The sequence below is a fragment of the Canis aureus genome, chromosome 8 (genome assembly GCF_053574225.1).
Source record: "Canis aureus isolate CA01 chromosome 8, VMU_Caureus_v.1.0, whole genome shotgun sequence".
In the NCBI taxonomy this organism is placed as follows: Eukaryota; Metazoa; Chordata; class Mammalia; order Carnivora; family Canidae; genus Canis; species Canis aureus.
In genome coordinates, this window is record NC_135618.1 from 3,267,035 (window position 1) to 3,291,772 (window position 24,738).

The following is a 24,738-nucleotide window of genomic DNA, read 5'->3' on the forward strand; positions in this document are numbered from 1 at the left end:
TGGAAGCAGCTCAAGTGTCCACTGGTTGATGACTGGATACAGATATTTCATACATACACATATATATGATGGCATATCATTCAGCCATCAAAAAGAATGAAATCTTGCCATTTGCAGCAACATGGATGGATCTAGAGAATCTTATGCTAAACTCAGTAAGTCAATCAGAGAAAGACAAATACCATATGATTTCACTCATATGTAGAATTTAAGAAACAAAACAGATGAGTAAAGGGGAAAAAAAGAGAAAAATAGAGAAATCAAGAAACAGATTCTTAATTATAGAGAACAAACTGATGGTTACCAGAGGGGAGGATGGTGGAAGGGATGGGTGATGGGGATTAAGGAGCGGACTTGGCTATTGTACAGAATTGTTGAATCTCTATATTGTACACTTGAAACTAATATAACACTGTATGTTAACTAAAATTAAAATAAAAACTTAATAAAAATATAATGGATATATACACACATTAAACAAAATTTTATAATGTTAATGAAAATATGATATATATTTTTATATGTACATTAAACAAAATTTTGTCATTTGGTCTCACATTTGTTTTATAAAAATATATTAGTGCAAAGTAAGAATATAGGACATACATTTAGAATAAAAGCCAGTGCTACGTAAAAACAGATAGTTGATTATATCTCTCTCACTTACTGATTCTGTTTCTCTGGAGGACCTTAACACTGGTCTGTAATAAAAGACAATGGTATCAATCATTAGAGCACCTTCTCACTTTCATAAGTGCCAGAGTTCATACAGGCAGCAATCCTTTTTTTTTTTTTAATAAGTTTATTTTTTATTGGTGTTCAATTTACCAACATACAGAATAACACCCAGTGCTCATCCCATCAAGTGCCCCCCTCAGTGCCCGTCACCCAGTCACCCCCACCCCTCGCCCTCCTCCCCTTCCACCACCCCTAGTTCGTTTCCCAGAGTTAGGAGTCTTTATGCTCTGTCTCCCTTTCTGATATTTCCCACACATTTCTTCTCCCTTCCCTTCTGTTCCCTTTCACTATTATTTATATTCCCCAAATATATGAGACCATATAATGTTTGTCCTTCTCTGATTGACTTATTTCACTCAGCATAATACCTGATAAGAAATTATGCAGTCTTTATTATTACCTCAGTGATAGGGAGTTTATTACCTAAGACATAGAGTATCAATTCTATTTTATGATACCTTTCTTTGTTGGAAATTGTTCTAGAATATCTTGGCCATTTTGAGACAAATATCATTCTATAGTAGTAAACACATGAACCAGAAATTCTATTATTGACACCTCTACATAGCCAGACTTTATACCCTATAGCCTACTTTTAGTGATGGTTAATAGCTTGGGCTTTGGGGTCTATCAAAATTGAGTGTAAATTCTGATAAATAAATAAATAAATAAATAAATAAATAAATAAATAAATAAATTCTGACCCTAATACATGCTAGTTTTAGTTCTTGGTAAATTTACCAAATGCTGAGTTCTAGGTTGTTTGATTGATTGATTTTTAATATTTTATTTACTTATTCAGGAAAGAGAGAGAGAGGTAGAGACACAGGCAGAGGGAGAAGCAGCCCCCACCTCCCTAGCAAGCCCAATTCGAGACTGGATCCAGGAACTCTGGGATCAACCCCAGAGCCAAAGACAGACGCTCAACCACTGAGCCACCCAGGCATCCTGAGTTTTAGCTTCTTTAGCTCCAATATGCAAATAACAAACACCTCCTACAAAATAGGGACTTTTCTGAAGTTTGGTTAAGAAAATAAATATAAATTACCTGGCAGATAATAAGTCCTCACAAAAAGATACTATTGACACCATTAGCTTCCAATCTTAATAGAAGAAGAGATCAAACCATTTCCCAAAGTCACCAAAAATATATTTTAAGTTTTACTCTCCGTTCAAAAATATTTTTAGGCCCTCATCATATTGCAAGCACAACGGTCAGGATAAAAAGCAGATTTGACCCTTGTGGATCTTACATCCTAGCAGAGATAAAACATGGCATTGTCTGTAGCCACATGAATCCTCAGAAGTGGGTCATGGTCAGTGGGTTTGCTAAACCTCAGGAGTCTTTTACCCATGTCTGAATACTTCCGGAAAGACGTATACACCTCTCTACTAGTCTGAATACTTCCAGAATGACGTATACACCTCTCTACTAGTCTGAATACTTCCAGAATGACGTATACACCTCTCTACTAGTCTGAATACTTCCAGAATGACGTATACACCTCTCTACTAGTCTGAATACTTCCAGAATGACGTATACACCTCCCTATTAGCAGCCGTAGGACTGCATGCTGCCCTTTCCAACATTAACAATAGGAAATCGGTCATATCGACGCTGTCTTCTGCCTATGAACTGTTAACAAGATTCCTCCTCTGATTTTCTAGCCATTATACACACACCCTTCTTTGTATTCTGAGGATGGCCTGCTACTAAATATATCCCTGTTCCTGTTCATTGATAGATTTCAGATTTGTGAGTGTTTTGGAGATATAAAGGAAGAGAATAATTCCAAAATAATGAAATTGGAAGGTGATGTATAAGAAAACTGATGCTGAACAACAATCCAAATTGCATATCTTAATCTAGACATGTTTGATGTGTAGTCTAGACATCATGATTAAAGATGATTATGTCAGGGCCTTAACAAGCTCAACATGTGTCCTTCTTTGCTTTAGTGGGGTTTGGAGAAATCATATTCTATTCAACCCCCTTACATCTGATTACCCCACCATCTGTAGGAAGAAATCCTAGAGAGGATAAATTTGCATACCGGAGCCAAGTAAAGGTTGAGTTCCAATTCCATTACCAAACTACCTAAATCAGAATTTTAATTCCACCTTAACCCTGTTAGATTACAGGCTTAGACAACACGGACTCAGTGTATCACAGAAGCAGCATTTGACAGATCCAACACAGATTTCGGAGTCTAACAAACTCATCGAACATATCATCTAAAGACTGTGTTTTTGGCTTATAGGCTCAAATTATATTCACTGAGTGTTTTCTTATTCAGAGTGAGTTAGTACACCTATTATTGGACAAATCAGATTCAACAGGTGTGTCGATAGAAGCATTTTTTTTCCCCCCTAACTATCTAGAAACGACATCAATTCACTTTCTTCCTTCTTCCTGATTTAACTCTGTGGATCCAACATATGCTCTGTAACATTTTAGAATGGTGATAGGAACAGTTGGCAATATGTGATGGCTGCGGAGCAAGAGAACACCTGGGAAGAGAAAGGCTGACTTTTTCGAAGACTGCACCTCCTGTTACAGACCACAAGGAAAGGTAAAGGATTGTGATTCCTTTGAGCAATAAACTGCCAGGTGACATTTCCAGGCTGGTGCCAGTCAGGGCAGCAGACACCTGGGGTGATGAATTGGGTATAAAGCACACACGATTCCAGGGCAAAGCAATGGAACAGAACTAAGAGACAGAGCATGTTATCAAAAAAGAGGAAAATAGAAGCTTTCCTGAAAGAGCTGGAACTGAGAAACGTTGTGTCCCTCTCAGTGACGAGAATGTGCCAACGAAGGAGCTGAGGGCAAGAAGCTTGCACCATACGCTCCTGAGAGTTTCTCGGCTCCTTGCACACTCTCTGTTGGTCACACCGGAGCCTCTACATCATGGGTTTAAGAATAAAACATAAAAGAGAAGGGGATGTTATTTTTTTTTTTAAATTGCCACTATTTCTGTTTTGTTCTACGATCCGCTGGAGTTTAAGTGTCGTGGGATTCCTATGGTAGGGCGCCACTGTGGTCTTTTAACCTGGACGTTTTTGTGAAATAAAGAAAAAGAAAATAAAAATCCTCATTCAGGTGGGGAAAGACAGTGAGATGAGCAGAATTAGCCATGTCCTGATGACTGCTGAAGCCAGATGAGGGTGGGCGGACGGGTCCTAGCAGCTCTCTGCAGACAGGCATTCCTCTCCTGGACCCTACCCACAGCCCACCCCATCACACCACGTCTTCTCCCCATCACACCACGACATTTCCAGAGAGGGATGAGCGTCCCCCACCCCGGGGTCCCTATTAGGCCACCCGGTGTGGCTCCGGCTTCCAACGGGGTCACAGCACGGCTTTCATCAAGGTCAGGGCTGGTCTCCCCGTTGCCGAACCCAACGGACACTTGTCCCTATGTCTTGGTCCACCTCTGGCTACAGTTCAACTCCTTAAGCTGTCCTTCTAATTGTTAAGACCTCTCCTCTCTGTGCTGTGCATTTACTTCTAGTGTCATTTATTTTTAAATCCACGACGGACTCTGCCGTCCTCACCGGCCACACTAGCAACACTGGCTTTTCGTGCAGGCCTCTGCCCCCCAAGCCTTGGACGTGGTCCTGGACCTTCTCCGGCTGCTGCCTTCCGGGCTGGACTCCCTCACCCTCCTGACCTCAGGTCTCACCTCTGCCCTGGCCCTCGCCCGTGAGATCGAGCCCCACCGAGCCAGGATTCACGGATCCCCGACGGCCACCATGCGGGTCGCCTTCGTGTGGCCAAAAGGAGAACCTGGATCCTTCTTGAAAACCTGTTTCTCTTCCACTTGGCCTCGCTTCCCTTAACAGGATGCCCAGTTCTCCAAGTGGGTAAAACCAGAAAACCCACAGGCCTTCTCCACCTGCCAACCCTCAGCCTTTGGTTTTACCTGCACAACAGGGACTCGGCCACTTGTCTCCGGCCACTGCCAGCACCCTTGGTGAAGGTGGCATCGTGCCCCTCTGCGACGGTCGCCTTGGTCTCCTGGGTGCTCTCCTGCTTCTTCTCTGGGCTCCCTGCAACTCACATTCTGCCCAGGACCAGAAACATCCTTGGCCTGGTACAGGCAAGCAGGGGGCTCAGGGGGCTAAGCGACCGCCTTCGACTCAGGTCGTGACCCCAGGCCCTGGGATGGAGCCCCAGCCTAGCACCGGTCTGCTCCTCCCTCTCCCTCTGTGCCTCCCCCAGCTCATGCTCGCTCACTCTCTCTCTTTCAAATAAATACATACAACCTTTAAAAAAGTAAAGTAAAATAAAATCAGGTCACTCCCATGCTCCCAAGGCTTCCCTCTGCATATAGAAAAAAAAGCCCGACGACAACAACAAAGACCTATTTTCCTATTTTCACGCGGCCTCCAACCGCTGGTGACCTGGCCACCCCCAGCTAAGCTTCCACACCCTCACCCGAAGCTTTTCTCTTCCCCCTTCTCTGCTGGTTCCAGGCCCAACACACCAACCTGTCTCCCGCCTTCAGCCATTCGCACGGCGGCTTCACGCAGCAGTCTCCCTTCTGCCAACTTCAGGGCTTGGTTTAAAAGTCAACTTCTCAAAGATACCTTCTTGCATTCAGGGTCTCGATGACCTTACACAAAGTCTTTAGTCAATGGGCAACTATTTCCCCCTCCACCTCCTGTGTCTTCCAACGCCCCTGCAAACTCTTCCAAGGGAGTAGCTATATTTTTTCCCCGTACATCTGTGTACTCAGGGTTTTGCCAATCGTCTGGCCTGTAAGTGTTTAATAGATGGTTTTTAAGGAAATAAATGTAAAATAAATATTCATAATATAACCGTTATATAACGAGCTGGGGTTTTTTTTCCTAAGCAATCTATTTTTGTAAGCGACCGAACACTTTGAACGCTGAATGCATCTGTACCATGACAGAATTAAGAATCTCTCCGCTTTTTAACATACGAGAGCTATCCAAGAAAAATTTACCCTAGCAATAAGACTTATTGATCACTCCAGACAGCCCAACCTAGTCGGAATAGTCAAGCGCTGGCTAACAAGAGGTGGTTTTCTCATTTCTTGCCTGTTGATCACTTTTCAGTTAGCTGCTGTCTCTCTTATGTCTGAAAATTTTAAAAAGTTAATAAACTAAGACTTTATTAGAAAGGCAAACATTCCTTTGTACTTATCGCATTTTAATAAACCAAACTGTAAGTTGATTGCATGCTTTAGGTTTATATGTTAAATGAACACAAATGCTTATAACGACTTTCTCAAAAATCAATTAAACGCTTCACAAAAAGCCATCGGGCTTCTCCTGAGTCAAGCACAGGGTTGAGAAGCCATTTTATCTTTACAGATGTGTGTTCAAAATCCATAATTATTCCTTGTCATGTCACAAAAGGAAAAACGGAATATACTTCCATGAAATTCCTGGTTGTAATCAACTCCACTGAGGATCCCGCTTTGAGAGTTCTCTCCTTCTCTTCAGCTGGTTCTTTTGTCCTGTAATTGAATTGAATTTGCTCCTCGCCCCATTCCTTCCAGACAGCTTCTCATTTGAGGGCTCTGAAGATGTATTACACTAATATATCCTCAGAATGACAATGCTATGATGATGCATGGGTATAATACATCTTCAGAGCTTCAGCACTGTCCAGAAACAATACAGCTGGTACTGGATTAAATTCAAACCTAATGCAAAAGGAAACAGTTTTTTTAAAATTGGCTAACAACGAAGGTGGGAAAAAAAAAAAAAACCCTGAATAAAAAATGTTACTTTAATGAATTCCATAATCCTATATGTTTTATTCTTTTATTATTTTTTTAATCTTGTATATTTTAAAGATGAGTTTTTGAGACTTTACTATGGTCCATTAATAATTTGTAAATGTATGCAGGAATATACTTTGTAAATTTCTGAAGATTACAATGAAACATAGCCTTAGTTAGACAAAAATACACAATGATTTTTATTTTAGTTTTTTTAGTTTTAATCTCTCAGGCAAAGTTTACACACAAAGTTTATATGCAATAAATGTTGCATTTTACCTCTTTTGTCAGTCTGGCAAAATTAGGCTCTCAACATTGATAAGACATCTTCATTATGTATTTTACTAGCAGACATTTCATGAATGCTGAACCTCTTCCCTTCGGACAAAATTACTTTTGTAATATTTTCACAGAGAGTGAAAGTACTGTCTTTTGATAGAATATGTTCCATAAAATTTTGGGGAACTTTAACAGCCTGAAATTGGGTTGCACAATAAACCAGAATTAGGGAATTTATAAATAATAATAATGATAAACAGCAAAATAGGGTACCGTAAGTCCTGGTCTCCTGGTCACAGAAGAGGACAACTTCTTAGGATTCTACAAATGCCTGAAAGACTTTTCTTCTATTCTTGATTTTTATAGATTTTTTCCTACAGCAAAGAATAAAAGTAAACAAATGCATTCCTACTCTAATACATAGTGTTTCTTGTCCTCTCTTCTCATGGCCCAGCCACCATTGGGTCATCTGGATAAGGAACTCAAACTTTTGTTTCTGGAAGTCATCGTGGTAGTTGCTCAGTAAAGCAATCCTTCTTCCATCTCCTATATGGAAACAACTAAATACAAAATAACATCTCACAAATTTAGAAATGCAATCATTACATTGCATTTACCTGATTTTTATCACATAAGAACATTGTATTTATTGGTATGTCTCATCGCCATCTTTTATCATCTGTCCTCAAGCAATTTTCATCTGAAAGTGAACTATAAAAGAAATTTAATAATAGTAGCTAAGAATTTGGTGCTCTTAATTTTGCTTGAATATTCTTTCAAACTCTTTATAACATCTGCTTTAAATCACATCCCTGTGGTATTCGTATTACTATTATCATCTCCACTTTGCAGATGAAGAAAATGATGCACAGAGAGCTTAAGAAATTTGCCCAGTTTAACACATGCAGAATAGTGTTTTTTTTGTAGCACTATGCTATCGTGTCTTGTTTAATAGGACCTTGATAATTATAAAAATGTTATTAGCTTTTTCTATAACTTCTTTGGGGAATGATCTATTCATAAAGGTTATAAGGAAAATAATGATTAGTCATATTAATTTTGAATCCATTAATTAAATATAAATTAATCATATAAAGAATTGATAGTATTCTAAAATATTCTATAGCAGATATTTATTGAATGCCTACTATGTAGATATATTTGTCTGAATCATGAGTCATAAAGAGACCACAAAAAGGGAGAATAAAATGTGTTTTTCAGTTTTATTGACCTATAATCCAAGATTACTAAAACCATTTTAATTTTCCACTAGTAATGATTATTCCTAATTATGGTTAAGTTAATCAAGAAAAATATAATTTTAGAAGAAGGTGGAGTATAATTAAAATTCAATAACAATATATTAATTTTGAGTGAAGAAAAATGGATATGGTGTTCTTTTACACTAAAAATCGTAACTCCTCTAATTTATTTCCAGCCAACCATATGCTCATGTCTATAACTATCAAGGACACTTTGGGTCTTGATTTTTTTAAAAATCATTATTAACATATTTTCTTCTTTTTTTAAGATTTCATTTATTTATTCATGAGAGACACAGAGAGAGGCAGAGGCACAGGCAGAGGGAGAAGCAGGCTCCATGCAGGGATCAAGCCCGATGTGGGACTTGATCCTGGGACCCTGGGGCCACACCCTGAGCTGAAGGCAGACACTCAACCACTGAGCCACTGAGGAGCCAACATATTTTCTTTTTCTTACTTACATCTTACATATATTTTATTAATACATCAGAAATGGCACTTAAGTTCTAGTAGGGCCTGTTTGTATATACATACAGCCTTGATGGACATGATCTTATATTTATGGGCTATAAAACCAAGTTGTATCTTCACTGACTGCTGGGGCTCAAAGATTAGTACAACCTGGCTTCAAATGAACATCATGCTTTTTTCTTCATGAATGTGATACAGGAAGTTATAAAACTTTGCATGTAAAACAGTAGCATATGTTAACCTAACATATGTTAGAACAGTGCCTAGGCATACCAAATGCTCAATAAATAGTACCTAACATACATATTAGCTGGGTTCATTCTACACATTCACACAACCTACTGGTGGTCTTCCTGGATCCCTATAGGATCTAATACAGTATTACGAATGAAATTTTTACCCATGGTGTCTCACCTCAGCATGAATTAGCATGAAATTTATAACCAAGTTAAAAGCTGCATTTTCTAAGATTATAAACAATAATATAAACAAGCTCCTAACTTATTTAAATCTATACACTTATGTAACACCCTTTCCTAACATATGTAATGTGACATTGAAATCACTCTGAAAAAATACTCTAGAAAAATCTAATTCCTAAAATATAAACAGCCTCAAAGAATGTAGTCTTGCCCTTTGCAACAACATGCATGGATGTAGAGGGCAAAATGGTAAGTGAAATAAGCGAAAGATAAACACTGTATCATTTTGTTCCTATGTGGAATTTAAGAAACAAACAAAGAAAAATAGACAAACTAAAAACCTCTTAATTATAGAGAATACACTGATGGTTACCAGAAGGGAAAAGTAGGGTATGGGGATGGGTGAAATAGGTGAAGGGGATTAAAAGTACACTTACCATGATAAGCATTGAGTAATGTATAGAATTATTGAATCACTATACTGAATATCTGAAACTAACTTAAAAGTGCATGTTAATTATGCTTAAATTTCATCAAAATAAATTAAATTTTAAAAACTTATGTAAACATATATGTAAGCGATCATGCCTAAATTCAGTCCACCAAGGGGAGACATAGTACAGTGTGTATGTATATACATATATTTTTTTCCTAATGCCCATCTCCTTCAGAAAACCAAGTTTCATAGGAAAAAAAATCTTTTATAAAATGCTTTGAAATGCTTAATGGTTCCTGTTTTCTGTTTTATAGGGTAAGCACTTTCCTCTGAGAATAGTGGATTATTTTTTATATTGATTCATCATATCATCAGACTCATTGCTTAGCCTTACATATATCTTAAAATAATGAAAATTTTCTTGCTTTCTAAATTCAAATAGCAGGCATTAACAGTTCTGAATACAAACAATTTCTCATAGCCCACCACAAACTAAATAGAAGTAGAGAGGACTCTGGGAACAGACAAATGAAAGTTAAAATTATAAAGAAAACTCTCAGAACAAAGAGGCACTTTTAACTGCATGTATAAATTATTGGTGTGCAATCTTATGGTAAAAGTTTAACTTGCCATCATTATGTAGATTCATTCATTATATAATTATCCATTCTGTTAAACCATTATGGAAATTCACAAAAGCTCCACATAGAGTGTAACTCTACAATGGAACTAGAACCATAGCTTGTAATCTGAAGATCTGGTATTGTTGGAATGTCATCAGCATAAATTGCTAGTTTTACTAAATTTTTCTTCCTAACATTAAAGAGTAAAGTGCAGTGTCAGGATTGCAAACCTACGAAAAGACTCCTAAAGAATTACAGTGTTTGGGCGACAGGCTGCCAGCTTGCAAGGATCACACACACAGCCTCTTCATCATATCCCCCTCGGTGTTGGCCCAGCTCTCAGGCATTTCAAAGAAGACTTTCTCTCACAAGAGGGAAATGACAACAGAATCAAGAGCACTAATAGAAAGTAATTCTTTACAGTTTGTACCTGTACAGACCCAAATTATTTTCAGAATTATTTTTAATGATAGATTTGAATGGTATTACATGGTTTTTGGTTAGTAATTTCCATTTTTTACATTTTTCTATTTTTGCTGATCATTCATAATTAACATTTCTGTCTTAAGATTGTATTTAATTCTCTTTAAAGGTTATAGAAATTTTAATGGGCTAAACCCGTATGTCTTACAGCTAGGAAATCATATTTAAAACCTAAACCTCTTTTAAAATATCTAAGGCAAGAGTCAGAAGCTTTTTCTTAAAGGAACAGACAGTAAATAGTTTAGGCCTTGTGGGTTATATGGTTTCTACTACAGCTACTCAACTCTCTACTGTAGCATGAGAAAGCAGTGATAGGCTACTTGAGCATGGCTACATTCCAACAACAATAATTAAAACATCATTTACAGAAATAAACAGTAAGCCAGTCAGCCCATAGGCCTTAGGTTGCTAATCCATGGCCTAATAAATGCTAACTTTATTTATTCTGAAATGGCTCTCATTTGACAATTTCAAGGTCCTTAAAATCTCTTAGTTTGGCAATATCTATTATATTTTTTTTTAAGATTTTATTTATTTATTCATGAGAGACACAGAGAGAGGCAGAGACATAGACAGAGGGAGAAGCAGGCTTCATGCCGGGAGCCTGATGTGGGACTTGATCCTAGGACTCCAGGATCACGCCCTGGGCGGAAGGCAGGTGCTAAACCACTGAGCCACCCAGAGATCCCCATATCTATTATATTTTTAATGGACAGTTTATACTATATGTTATAGCTATATGTTAAATCTATAGAAATACTTAATGGAAAGCATGGAAAACACTGTTCTTTAGTTTTCAAAGGTTCTATACTTTAATTTGCAAGATTTCCAGATGTTGCCTTTAGGCCATTTTAAGGTTACTTGAATGTTAAGTAAGTGCATGTTTTGTTAAACTCAGTATTCTATCCCAAGCAGAAATATTCTCAAGAAAAAAGGCAAAATCAATACATTCTCAGAGACTACTCTAAAAGAATTTGTCTGCAGTGGACCTACCATAAGAGAATGGCTAAACGAAGTTTTCTAATAGACAAGAGAATGAGTAAAAGAATAGATAACTACAAACCACTTCCCTTCTTTTCTAATACATTTTTGACAGTTGAAATAAAAATTATGCCACGTATCTGAGGTAGTTCTTACATATGTAGAAAAAAACTTAAGATTATTGTACTCTAAAAAGCAGGAGAATAAAGGGAGGTAAGTTTTCCATACTTCACTAGAAAAAGTAAAATGTAGGTACCCATAGACTACAATAAGTTATACTTATACAATGTAATACTTTAAACCTATGTAAAGAAACACACTCAAAAACATTATAGATAAAACAAAGCAGAATTCAAAATATGCTCAATAACCCACAGAAAGTCAGGAAAAAGAAAACAGGGAGACAAAAACTAGAAGGAACAAATATGAACCAACAAAAATAAGATGCCAGTCATCAATAATCAAATTAAATGTAAATGGCCTAAATACACCAAACAAAATACTGAGATTGTCAGAGTAGATTTTTTTTAAGAGTCTTACCTCTAAGCTTTCTACAAATGACTCACTTACAATATAATCCAACATGTAGATTTAAAGTAAAAGGATAGAAAGAAAAAAGAAACAGGATTGTTCATAGTAGCTTTATCTGTTATAGCAAAAAATTGGGAAAAAAACCCCAAAATATGCTATGGTATGTTTATGGTTAAACAACTTATGGTGCTTTCACATCACTAGGAATCGCTCAGCAATAAAAAGGAACAAAGTACTGATATATGCGAAAACTTGGATAAATCTCATGAGCATTATGTTGAGTAAAAAAGGCCAATTTTAAAAGCTCACTCAAGTGATAATTCCATTTACATCCATTCTTTAAATCACAAAATTATAGAGAAGAGGAAGAGGTTAGAAACAGGTTGTCAGGGGTTAGGGATGGTGGATGGATAAGGAGTGGATGTGACTACAAAGGGGTAGCATAAGACAAATCTTGGTGCTGAGGGAACAGTTCTGTCTCTTGATCGCGGTGGTGGTGGCTCCACAAATCAACTCATGATAAAAATGATATAGAACCACACGCATGTATTGCACTAACGTCCATTTGCTTTGGTGTCACACTATAGGTACATATAATGTAACCAATTAGAGAAACCCGATACATGGAAGCTCTCTGTACTAATGTTGTAACCTCCCATAAGCTTATAACTTTTCAAAGCAAAACGTAAAAAAAAAAAAAAAAAAAAAAGAATTCATATTTGTTTGGGATAATTTATGTAAGTACTATGAGAGCCATGTTATTTTATACACTTCACATTTTATTTTTGAGGTTTAAATGGGACATGTTTGTGCAAGAACCTTCCACTTTGTGTGTAGATGGTAATGAATACATCTTAGTGGAACCCTGCTAGCTAAAATTATTTTGGTGCAAGCTGCTCTTTATATGTTAATGTGGTCAAGGTTCAGAACCCAATTCTAATGTATTGGGGAAGTTTCCCATATCAACAAACAATTATCCGAGACCAGCTGGGTGTCCTACAATTCAACTCAGTTCTGCCACTAGTTAAAAGCTCAGTCCCACAAGACTGCCCTCTCCTCCCTTACTTCAGAGGCAATCTAGATTGCTTCTGACCAAATGGCTGTAGATTAGAGCTTCTAACAGTCCCATCCTTGGGTTCAATTAATTTGCTAGAACAGCTCAGAGAACTCAGAGAAACATTTTACTTACTAGATTATCAATTGATTTTAAAAGGCTACAACTCAGGAGCAGCAGATGGAAGAGATGGATAGGGCAAAGTATGAGGAAAAGATGCAGAGCTTCCACGCCCTCTCAGAGTGTGCCATCCTCCCTGAGTGTCTACTTGTTTACCAACCCAGATGCTCTCTGAACTTGGTCCTTTTGGGTCTTTATGGAGGCTTCATTACGTACACACAATTGACTGAATCAGTAGCCATTGGTGAATAATTCAACCTCCTATCCCTCTCCCTTCCCCCAAAGTCTAGGTGAGTGAGACTGAAAATTCCAACTCTCCATTCTCTCGGTTGGTTCTCATGGTAACCCCAGTCCCAACCTTAGGTAGGTCTCCAAAGTTGCTTCATTAACATAACAAAAGATAACTTTGCTGGTTTCATCATAGGAAATTCCAAGGGTTTTGGGAGCTGTGTGCAAGAATTGGGACAAAACCCAAATATATATTTGTTATGATAAATCACAATATCACAGACATGCAGCCTTACTGAAACTAGAAGAAAAGTAAAGGGCTGATTTATATTTAGGGGTATGTGAGTCTTTATATTAGGGGTAGGGATTGGGGGAATATAGAAGAGAAATACTTGTGTCATTACACTGTTATTACTTTAAATTTTAATTTCAAGTTCTAAGAGGCTATGGGGGAAGCAAGGACAGATGGCAGCATCCATTAACTATTCAATATTTATGGAGTCCCTACTTTGTACCAGGCCCTAAGTTAAGCCAAGAGTTACAAAGATGAACAGTTTCTGGGAGAAGGAATTCTCTGTTCCCTGAGGCCACAGACAAATAAATGACTATGTTTAGACCAATGACTATAATTTAGAGAATTAGTTCCACACAAGTGGTGGCATACTGTACAATGTAACTATGGAAAAAGAAGCACCCAATTTTTCCTAGATTTCTCAGGAATAAAAAAAGTTGAAGGATTTTACAAAAAGTTCAAGGATAAGTAGGAGTTTGTCACTTGTCTAGAGGGGAAAAAATACTCCTAATAGAGGAAATAGCATGTGTAAAATTGGAGAAACCAAATTTCCATTATGACTAACTGGATGCATAGTTTTGTTTCCATGTCAAGATTCTTCACTTCTTATTTGCTCTTTAATTCTCCACAACTGGGTTTCTGGACCATTGTGTCACCGAATTGCCATAATGGTCAACAAACCACCTGACCTAAAAAGTAACTGTTTGGGTCTTATCTTACTTGACCTGACTGACATTGTTTATCACTCACCATTCCAGAAATGCTTTTCCTCTTTTGGTCTCTTGAAATTATGGCTTTTTGGTTTTATTCCTACATCTTTGACTACTTGTTTGCAATCTCCTTTAGCAAGCTCAATAGCTGTTGATTTAAACAAAAATGCCAAGGGATTGATGTCAATAAAGAATAACTTGAATTTGTGGACAGGATGGAGTCAATGGAGGGGAAGAGGTTAAGGATGCAGGAGAGAAGGGATTTTTAACAGAATATGGAACTGACAAATATGAAGGAATGAAGGGAATCAGGAACATAATAGGACAAAGAGACATAATTGAACAGTCTTTATTTTGAGTTAGGCCTTAACTCCTATGGAGTCATATATGAGTGATATCTTCCGTCACACAGAATGAAGCATATGGAAACTAGACAAAAAAGAGTTTAAGACATACAAACCAGTGTTTATGATCATAGTTTAGCTCCAGAGACAAAAGAAAATCTTTGTCAGCTAATAAACACCAGCAGGGTAGAGTGAGAACATGCCTGGAGATTCCAGATCTCAAAGTATAAAAATGACCTAGGAAGCAAAGACTAAGATGAGTAGTAATGAATAAGTGGAAACTTGATAGAGGCTTTCAAAATGCCTCCATAGTTGTTATATGTCTGTAATCTATTATTTTCCTTTGCATTTTTATGGTAATTTTTTGTAATCTATTATTAGCTAGATTTATTAATACAATGATGTATGATTAAGAATTTTAGTTTGAATATAAAGATATTCAAAATCAAATGCCTTCTGTAAATTTGTCAATGTTCTCTAGGAGTTTAGCTTTATGATACCCTCATTTGAGAACAGCTGTGTGACTTGCATTCAAGAGCTCTAAGTAGGACCTTCAATGTTAGAAACAGGGTTGGAGATTCCATTTTATCAAAATCTGAAACACACTTTATTAGTAAATTAACAGCTAATATATATATTTTTTAAGATTTTATTTATTTATTCACAAAAGACACAAAGAGAGAAGCAGAGACACAGGCAGAGGAAGAAGCAGGCTCCATGTAGGGAGCCCAATGTGGGATTTGATTCCTGAACCAGGATCATGCCCTGAGCCAAAGGCAGATGCACAACCACTGAGCCACCCAGGTGTCCCAATTAATAGCTAATATTATGGTATAGTTACGGTAAGTCATGAACTCTGTTCAAAGCTTTATACTATTCCATTTAATATGCATAACAATTCTGTGAATTGGGGATAATTAGTATCACTGCCGTATATTTAAAGTTTAAAAGAGTTAACAATTTTGTCTCAGATCTTACAGTTTGTAAGACGAAGATCTGGGTCTCACACCCAATTCTGACTGATATAAAGTTCATGATTTTAATTACTGTACTATATTGGTACCATGTGATGCCTAAGAAATTCCAGGTAGAAATGAAAGGAATCATTTATCTTGTAGTTGAATTTTGAGAAAACCTTAAAATTTCCTAAGTATTTAAGAAATGAGTCATTGATTAGTTAAAGCAGTAGTATTTCTTGTAAATAAAGATGTATGTACCTTTCTAATATCTCATGATAGATCAATTGCCTCCTTATATTTTGCTAGATATAAATATTTTTTACTACTAATTTTATAATCATCTTCTGCAAGCACACCAGTTCCTAGGCCCTATTCCAGGATTATTGTTAGATAAAACCAAATATAATATGGTTAATCCTTTGCACTAAAGTCATTTAAATTCTACTGCTTAATAGACTATCATAAGAACTAGTCTAGGTGTCTGAGTTTCCGATAATTTTACTATAAAGTAGATGATTAGAGTTATATATTTGAAGCCAATCTATAATTATAATTATAATCTATAATTATCATATAACCCCACATATAGAGTATCCAGTCATCAAAGTAATGTAAAATGGCTGATTCCAGAGACAGGGCAGCTAAAACACAAGATGAAACTGGAATATTTTGGCATGCCAGAAAGTGCAAAAGTGCTAAAAAAAAAATAAATAAATAATGGGATCACATTGCAAGGACATAAGAATCAGGATGAAGTGACTTCCACTCCCCAAATAAGGAACAATCTGAGCATCAAAATAACTAAAGACAGTAATGAATTATAAACATTTTTTAAATGTTGGGAATCCATGAGCTTCTGCCATAATAGAGAAAGATGGAAAGACAGAAAGATGGAAAGAAAGAAAGAAAGAAAGAAAGAAAGAAAGAAAGAAAGAAAGAAAGAAAGAAAAGAAAAGAAAAGAAAGAGAAGAAAGGAAAGAAAAAGGAATAAAAGGAAAAAAGGAGGAAGAAATGGGGGGAAGTAAGGTTTTTATTTCTAGTAGAAGGCCAAGTGCTAACTGTTTAAGTAGGATTGCTCAAGCTAGAAAAATCATCACTCCATAATCATCAGAGTAAAGATTAGTTCACAAAAGAATCACTGAGAATGTAAAATCTGCGGGAAGGTTAACAAGTAACAAAAATTTGTATTTTATGATTTTAAAATTTCTCCCTATTGCCTATTGGCAGCATGGGGAAGGAAAAAACAAAAAGGAACTATACTATGCAGAAATCAGACACCTTGATTAGGTAATCAAAATTAACAGCACAAATGAGGGACAGATGGATGGCCTGTGCCTCTGGGTATCATTCTCTGGGAAGCCTATAACTTCACTTATTTGATCCCAGATGGGCATAACTGGAACCTAATCATGAGGAAACAGGAGTCATACCTCAAATGAGAAACATAGTATTGAAAAAGCAGGGGTGGGGGTGGCGCATGCTTTGCTGAAGATTATCCATGTTTGGAAAGGACAAAGAAGACCAAGGAATTAGACCCCAGAATAAAGAGGAGTAAAGTGATGTGACAGTCAAATGTGATACTTGGATTTTGTACTAGAGGGGAAGAAAACCCAAAACTATAAAGGACACTATTCCATCAATTGACAAAATTGAAATACGGATAGCAATGGGACAAAAGTATGATACGTACACAAGCTGAAAACGGCACTGTGATTATATAAAAGCCTGTCCTTATTCAGAAATACACACTGACATAACTAGGAAGAAGAGGGCACAGTATACACAGATTGTTCTCAAATGACTCGATGGAAAAATATATAAATTTCCACATACTCTCCAGAGAGAAAATGTTGAAGCAAATGGGAAACAATGATGGACGAAACCGAGTAAAGGGTATAGGGCATAGATTGTATTATTTCTCTAACAGTTTTTACACGAATTTGAAATTAATTCCTAAATATAGAATAGAAAATGCAGGGAGAAATAAATCATCCGTATACGTAAACCCTACGGAAGCTCATATATCCAGAAACTTCTCAAGAAAGACGTCTTTGCAGAATGTACACCGGGCAGTTTGAATGACCAAGTAGAACGACACCTCCGGTTAGTTCAGGCAATGTTGGTGATATGCTGGAACCCACAACCTAATTTTTGAGTGAATTAGGGAGAGGCTCTGTGGAGCTATCATCCTGGGACCAGACATTTTTTTTTTCTTATTATTGATTTTTAAAACTGATATAGACCATGAATGAGTCAGTAAGAACTAACAAAAGTACTGGTTAAAAATAAATAAATAAATAAAAAATAAACACCTCGACGAATCACCCATGCACAAAAACTAGCCATTAACAGGGCGTGTATCTGGATCTGTTTTTAACATTCTCCACTGTTCATATGGTGACTGCTATTTTGAGACACATCTTCTTTTGTGATGTAACAGAAGACGAGGGTATACAAAATGTTGATATTTCTTAGGTAAAATACAGACAGATCAATGACATTTATAATTTGGCTCTCAAATATAAATATGTAAGTTGAAGAAATTTAATAGAATTATCAGACACATTACTTAAAGCAGAAACTCCACAGTGGTATGCATTTGAATACAGATCATTAAATTATAATTTGAAATTATTGGAAGCATTTATAAATATATCAGCCATGTCTAGCTATTCATTGGATAACGGTTAATATTTATGCTAATTTTACTCATTTACTCTGTATGGCAGGATCAGAAAAATAAATCCATGCACAGTTTAACTTATAAACCCAATCTGTCTTCTTTCAGCTTCATGATGTTATCCATTATCATTATTCTAATAACTTTACTAACCAACATTCACGCTATTTAATTAAACCAAAATGTATCCAAGCACTTAAAAAAGAAGAATATGCATAATAACAAGCATTGCAAAGCAGGAGAGTTCAATCCAAAATATTAATCTTAAATTATATGAAGATGGAGATTATGTGCTTCATTCTTACAAAAATTATATTGCCGTATCAGATTTAAATCCCTGGAAAGATGATTAAAAGTCAGCCATACATTTGCATATCACCTTATACTTTTTAAAGCACGCTTACGCTCATTCTCTTTTTCGAGTCTCACAATAGCTAGGGGTTTTTATCGCTCGATATTTGGAAAGTAGACAACTAGCTGAGGGTAACTGAGGCTACGAGATTTGCAGTAGGATTGGCTGAATTGATGTATGAGGACTTTGAGATCAAAGCGCATGTATCCTGACTGCTCCAATCGTCTCACTTAGACCCCCACGGAGAGTCCTGCCACTAATCCAGTGCTTATCTACCCGTTTTATGATCCCGTAGCTGCTCTAAGGAGTGGAGTCCTGGCAGGCAAGAGCACACTCATGCTTCAGAAATACTATAGAGGCCATAATGCACACTATGTCAGTGTACACTGCTGTTATATCGATTTTTTTCGCACATTAATAGTAATACTTAGCGCGTGATGTAGGTCTCATTAGACCTACTGCACAAATGAGGAAACTGAAAGACACTTAAGGATAAGCGATGCTAAAGAAAGCCTTAGCAGAGAAAAAGGATGCGGCAATTGTACTCTCTCCACACCTACGTAAAGGTGCCTTTCTGATTTCTTTAAAAGCCATGTCATCACACTAGCCCTATTAGAGCTATTTCCACCAAAACTGCATAACACAAATAAAACCAAATTTCACTTACCGGAAACATCACGGGATCCTATTCATTAAAACTACCACTGTTACTTCCAGGGTACGACGCAAAGCTCTATCATTCAAGTACTGAAACTTGACACAAATTGGTGATTCGGTGATGAGTGACTGTGCAAAGCCTTGTTTTGATGATGATTATCCCCAACTTTGTGCATGGTAGCCAGAAACCCTTGGAAATGCTATATCCCTTCACTTCACCTAGCTACGTGATCTTGTACAAGTTACTGAAAGTCTTGGGTTTTTAGATCCCTCATCAGTTAAAATTTAATTCTAACTGCCAAATCCTTGATTCTGAACTGCATTTTGAAATTAGACCCAGCAACCTCGTAATTTGTATAATTTCATTCTCTCTTGATTACCTTAGCAGTTCATGCTGGCCTATTAACATGTGAATGACGACTGAATAAAAGCCTTACACATTTAAATGAAGATATTTCTCTTGTGATATTTCCATCTGAGCTCTTTGTCTATTGATTTGTGATTATCCAGTACACTAAAATGAAAATAACCTTGACTGAGAATCAAGAGACATAGATTCTATTCCTGGGCTCTGACAGAAACTGTTCATTTAACTTTGGTGAACTGCAGTGCCTTTAGGTATAAAGATTAAGTATAAAAATACGCACCCCGCTTATCTCGTGAAAAAGATGTAAAAAAATATAAGCTGGTTCTTAGGTTCTGAACACGTGAGGTTACGGGGGACTGTTGAACAGCAGCACAAATGACACTGATATATTTTTACTTTACCTGATGGAGAGATGTGCCGCCAAGAGATGGAAGGCTCTGGTTTCCCAGTGGCCAAACAAGTAAGGGTGACATTGGTTCCTTCGTTGATGGTCATATCACTTGAGATGTCATATATCTTCGGAGGAACTGAAATAGCAAAACACGCAGTGGTCAGAAAGACACATACAAAATTCTGTTGAAATATATATGATCAACTCCATGATAGACAGCAAGCTGGGGTGGTGAAATCCACTTGTGGTCCATGGTCAACACTCCAAAGATAGACTCTCTAGATCCTCAGGACTCTCCTAGAGTTTTATGTTCATTGGTTGGTTTTATTTTTCTCTAACTTTTAGATACTAAACACTTCAAGATAAATGGCATGTTTAATAACCGGAAAAACACGAATATTAAGTTAAAATTTTATTGTGCGGACTTGTATTAAGTAAACTAGAATGTATCTACTCTTTGTTCTATGTACCTTCACTATAATGATGGTTTCCTCGGTGAGATGATGTAACCAAAAATGAAAATCTGAACGAAACTTAAAATAGCAGAACAGTTATGCCAACATGCTGTTTTAAGAGCTGAGTGAGGTAAAACACGTGTGAGATTAGGAGGTAAGATTTCAGCGGTACAAAGGCATTTGCGACCTCAGTTTTCTATCTGCCACTTAGTAGGGCTGGACTTTCTAATCATTTATATCCGAAGGGACTCATTTCCTAAGGGCTTGAATGGTGTCTTCATTACGTTGTTTTGTCAGTGATGGCTGCAAACCACCGGTAAAAATAGATCTCTTCATCCTGGGATTTCTTAGAAACTCTATTATGCTAATTGTAAATCTCCACAAGTAAAGGGAAAGAGTTTATATTGTACTTGTTTCTGTTTTTTTCTTCTGACATACTAGAAGACGAAAGCTTTTATCCAAGAGCATTTGATAAAACTAGTGACCACGGAATGCACTTTGGGAATGCCGTATGGGAAAATCTCTGAATGCGCTTCCAATTAAAACGTTCACATCCTCTCAGATATCAAAAGGTCTCACGTCATCCTCAAATGGCATGGATGTGAATCCTGGGTTCTCTACTAGCTGTATTACCCAGGGCTAAGGTATGCATAGATCTCAGGCTCCGTGTCTTCATCTGAAAGATGGGAGACCCCGTATAGCCTCTATGAGGATTAAATAAGCCAGGATATTTTAAAGAATTTTGAAAAGTCCCTGGCATCAGTGTTAGCTTCTTAGTATTAGATGCCCTAAAACACATATATGATTTTTGAATCTGATTTCAGTACTGCCCTTTTCTCACGCTTTCATCACTTCATCAGTTTGTTAGTGTATAAGACCAGCCTGTGCCATAAATTTTCGTTTCCTCCATACAAATTATAGTATGTGGACACTCAAGGTTGAAACTAATAAATCGCAATTAGAGATCAAGATCATTTTTAGAGAAAATATGCCTTTTACTGGAATTCTTTTCATTGTTCCATTCTTAGGCTTCCTGTATACAAGAGATATATTTTCACAGTTATTTTTAAAAAGGTAATTAAAATTTGTTACAAGGATAAATTAAATGATCTATACTTTGAATATCTTTGATTTTTTTTTAATGAAACTAAAACCTTGCGACATCACCACCAAAAATCTCTAGAATGATTTGACTGTAAATGTAAAGTATTCGATCATATGTAACTGTTGTTAGGATTGAAGAAAAGCTTATTCCTAAGTAATATATACCATTGTGACTGTTTGACATTCCCTAATTGGCATTTAAAACATATTATCGTTAAATTCTTCAGTGAGCTCTTCCCAAGCAAAATAAAATAAAATAAAAACCATTCCAAAGAGAAGACTCTTTTCAGCTTAACTGAAACAGAACAGAAATAAAGACATTAAGATATCCTATGAGGAAAGTAGAGCAAAGTGTGCATGACTCATTGGTGAATAGGAAAGTTCATAACAATCAACTTACATGAAAAAACTATCATCTGGATATGTGGGCGTAGGTACAGGTTAGAAATCATGAACCATGAAATATATGTGTACATATGTTCATATGTACATACACACAATTACATACCAATGCCCATTATTTAAAAAAAAAAGTTATACCGTAGTTTCTTCCTTCGTACAGAAGACAGCACACAGAGATCATTCTAGTTTATTTACATATTCCAAACATATAACTGATTCAATTTTCAACAGTGGTATGTATATTCAAGAAAAATGATGGAGGGCGGTAAAACCATGAATTCTATCTTCTATATTATTTTGTCAATTCAATCCGATCTTAAAAATAGTTTAGTTTCATCTTTACACGTCTACCTGTATTTAAAGTGGCGAGCATGAGCGGTAAACTAATACAAAGCACAATATTTGGCTTCACAGAGAAACAACCAAGTCCCTTAGCAATAAACTTAGATTTGACATTTAACTTTGGGAAATTGTGTGGTGTGGGGGAAGAGTGTCAAAGTCCAGGTGTGACATGTCATCTCAGTGATGGCAACTGCCTCCCGGGGCCTCATCATTCAGGATATACTACAGGGAAGAAACATCTGGAAAGAGGATGCTAGTAAAGGAAAATCCCTCTGGCAAGGCTCTTCTCCCTAAAACACATCACCTGTTGGCAGCAGATGCTGCATGTAAAGAGAACCAGTGAAATCCTTCACGCGCATCACAGCTTGTGGAGGCAAAAACAGGTGTTGGCTTGCTGACTATTCAAAGCCATTTCATAGTCTGTTCAGGATTGCAAACTTTGAGTATTATGGAGGGAATAATTCTGGACTCATAGGAAATGCACAATTTTCAAGGCATAATCCTTGCCCTCAAGGAACTTAAAATTAAAAGAGGGAGCCAAACAGGTGAGTAAGTAAGAGAAGACAAATATTTTCCATGTTTCCCTTTCCATTTTCCATGAGTAACACATGTCTAATAGGTATGCCTTCTGGGTTCGAATCAGCAAACCTTGGTTTCATCTTGGTTTCTTCAATCATGCAGGAGAGTTTAGGCACCAAGCTATTCAGTGTGGTGCTGTTTATAATAGAGAGAAACCATGAATAACCTCAGTGTAGGATGACCGAAATAGAAGTATTATCAGCTCTGCATCCAGAATAAGGTATGGAATGGGGAAAGGACTCGGTATGATCTGAGGGAGCACTTGACTAGGAGAAAACAGAATAGAAAAAAAAAAAAAAAGATGTTTTTACTCTGGGTGACATGAGCGGGGAAGAACGGTAACGTCTCCGGCATCGGAAGACCATCTGGCTCTGGTAGCTGTTCCTACATTATAGCTTGTGCATAAATCATGAATGCACACGGGTCGGAGGACTCTACTGAGCTCTGGGAACAGCAAAGCAACACGTCCTATGGTATTTCCAATCCCCTATGCACTTGCCTAGAAGACAGAACAATGAGGAGACCTACTATGGTAGGGTAGGTTCCTTTTCCATACACCTTATTTTAAACTTCCTCAAACTCTTCTCATTTAGAAATTTAGCTTAAAATGAATCTGTTTGAAAAGGAGCAAATGTGTTCAGCCAATTCCACAATTTTTTTAAATCACTAAGTAACCACAGATTTTAGTAATATTTTGAATTGCTGTGCACATATTTAAGTATTTATGACTTAGAGCAGAATAATAAAGGAATAAATTATTCATCTAAATGTAGACTTGTTCAATTCACAGGAAGTAATTACTGTGACATTATCATCACTGTCATCAGCAGCAGCATGACACCATATGTGAAAACAGTGAGGGCGGGGGCGCCTGGGTGGTGCAGTCGGTTAAGTGTCAGACTCTTGGTTTTGGCTCAGGTTGTGATCTCAGGGTTGTGAGATTGAGCCCCACGTCAGGCTCGTTGCTTAGCTCAGTCTGCTGAAGACTCTCTCCCTTTGCGCCCCCCACCCACCATGTGCACTCACTCTCAAATTAATAGATCTTTAAAAAAAAAAGAAGGGTGGAAGTTCTAGATTTTGTTACAAATCACAGACTATCTCTCTCCTAATGGGACCCTAATTGGGGACATACATGACTCTACAACGGCAGTCATAATAAATCACTCTATATTACCGGTCAGAGAGATTGAAAGCCACTGGAAACTTTCTGAACAACAGAGGTTGGAAGAGGATTTAAAGGTTGTGTCGGGGTGGAATGTTTTTTAAACTCCCAGATGCATTTAAAAAATCACTCTTAAAAAAAATAAAAAAATAAAAATAAAAAATCACTCTTAGACCCTCCCATTGATAATCTGCTTTGCCTTTAATTATTTGCGGGCCTCCAATTCAACTACCTACTACTCTGCCCTCAACTCCTATTCAGTGGATGCCACGGTGAGACGATGATGCACATTTGGATGTATCTCTGGATTTCAATTCACTAAAGGTTAGAATTTAAATTTCTTGTTGGCTTCACTTTCACTGAATATTGTGAAGTTTGACTTGCCCCGACTGCCTTCTCTCGGTTCAGTCATCTATCACAGTGTCCTCAGGCAGGGTAGGGGGTAGTATCAGTAGGGAAAATCGTACAATATATATCAAAACCAAATACTAATGATCTTTTCTTTTTTTTTTTAAGTTCTAGTTAATGGACGTTCAATATTGGTTTCAGGAATAGAGT

At 37.0% G+C, this 24,738-nt stretch overlaps 1 protein-coding gene and 1 long non-coding RNA gene across 3 annotated transcripts in view; both read right to left on the minus strand.

Annotated features, from left to right (window-relative positions):
• Nucleotides 1-24,738, minus strand: part of NEGR1 (neuronal growth regulator 1) — an 813,801-nt gene that overhangs the window by 319,674 nt on the left and 469,389 nt on the right. For both annotated transcript variants that reach the window (XM_077905038.1, XM_077905039.1), the window contains exon 3: nucleotides 20,147-20,272. In XM_077905038.1, coding sequence (XP_077761164.1) covers nucleotides 20,147-20,272 — 126 coding nt within the window. The remainder of the gene's footprint in view (nucleotides 1-20,146; nucleotides 20,273-24,738) is intronic.
• On the minus strand, nucleotides 5,932-14,655 carry LOC144318274 (uncharacterized). The gene is made up of 3 exons (XR_013384121.1): nucleotides 14,427-14,655; nucleotides 7,047-7,147; nucleotides 5,932-6,416 (listed from the first exon to the last, which is right to left on the minus strand). It is a non-coding gene; the product is annotated as an uncharacterized LOC144318274 (long non-coding RNA).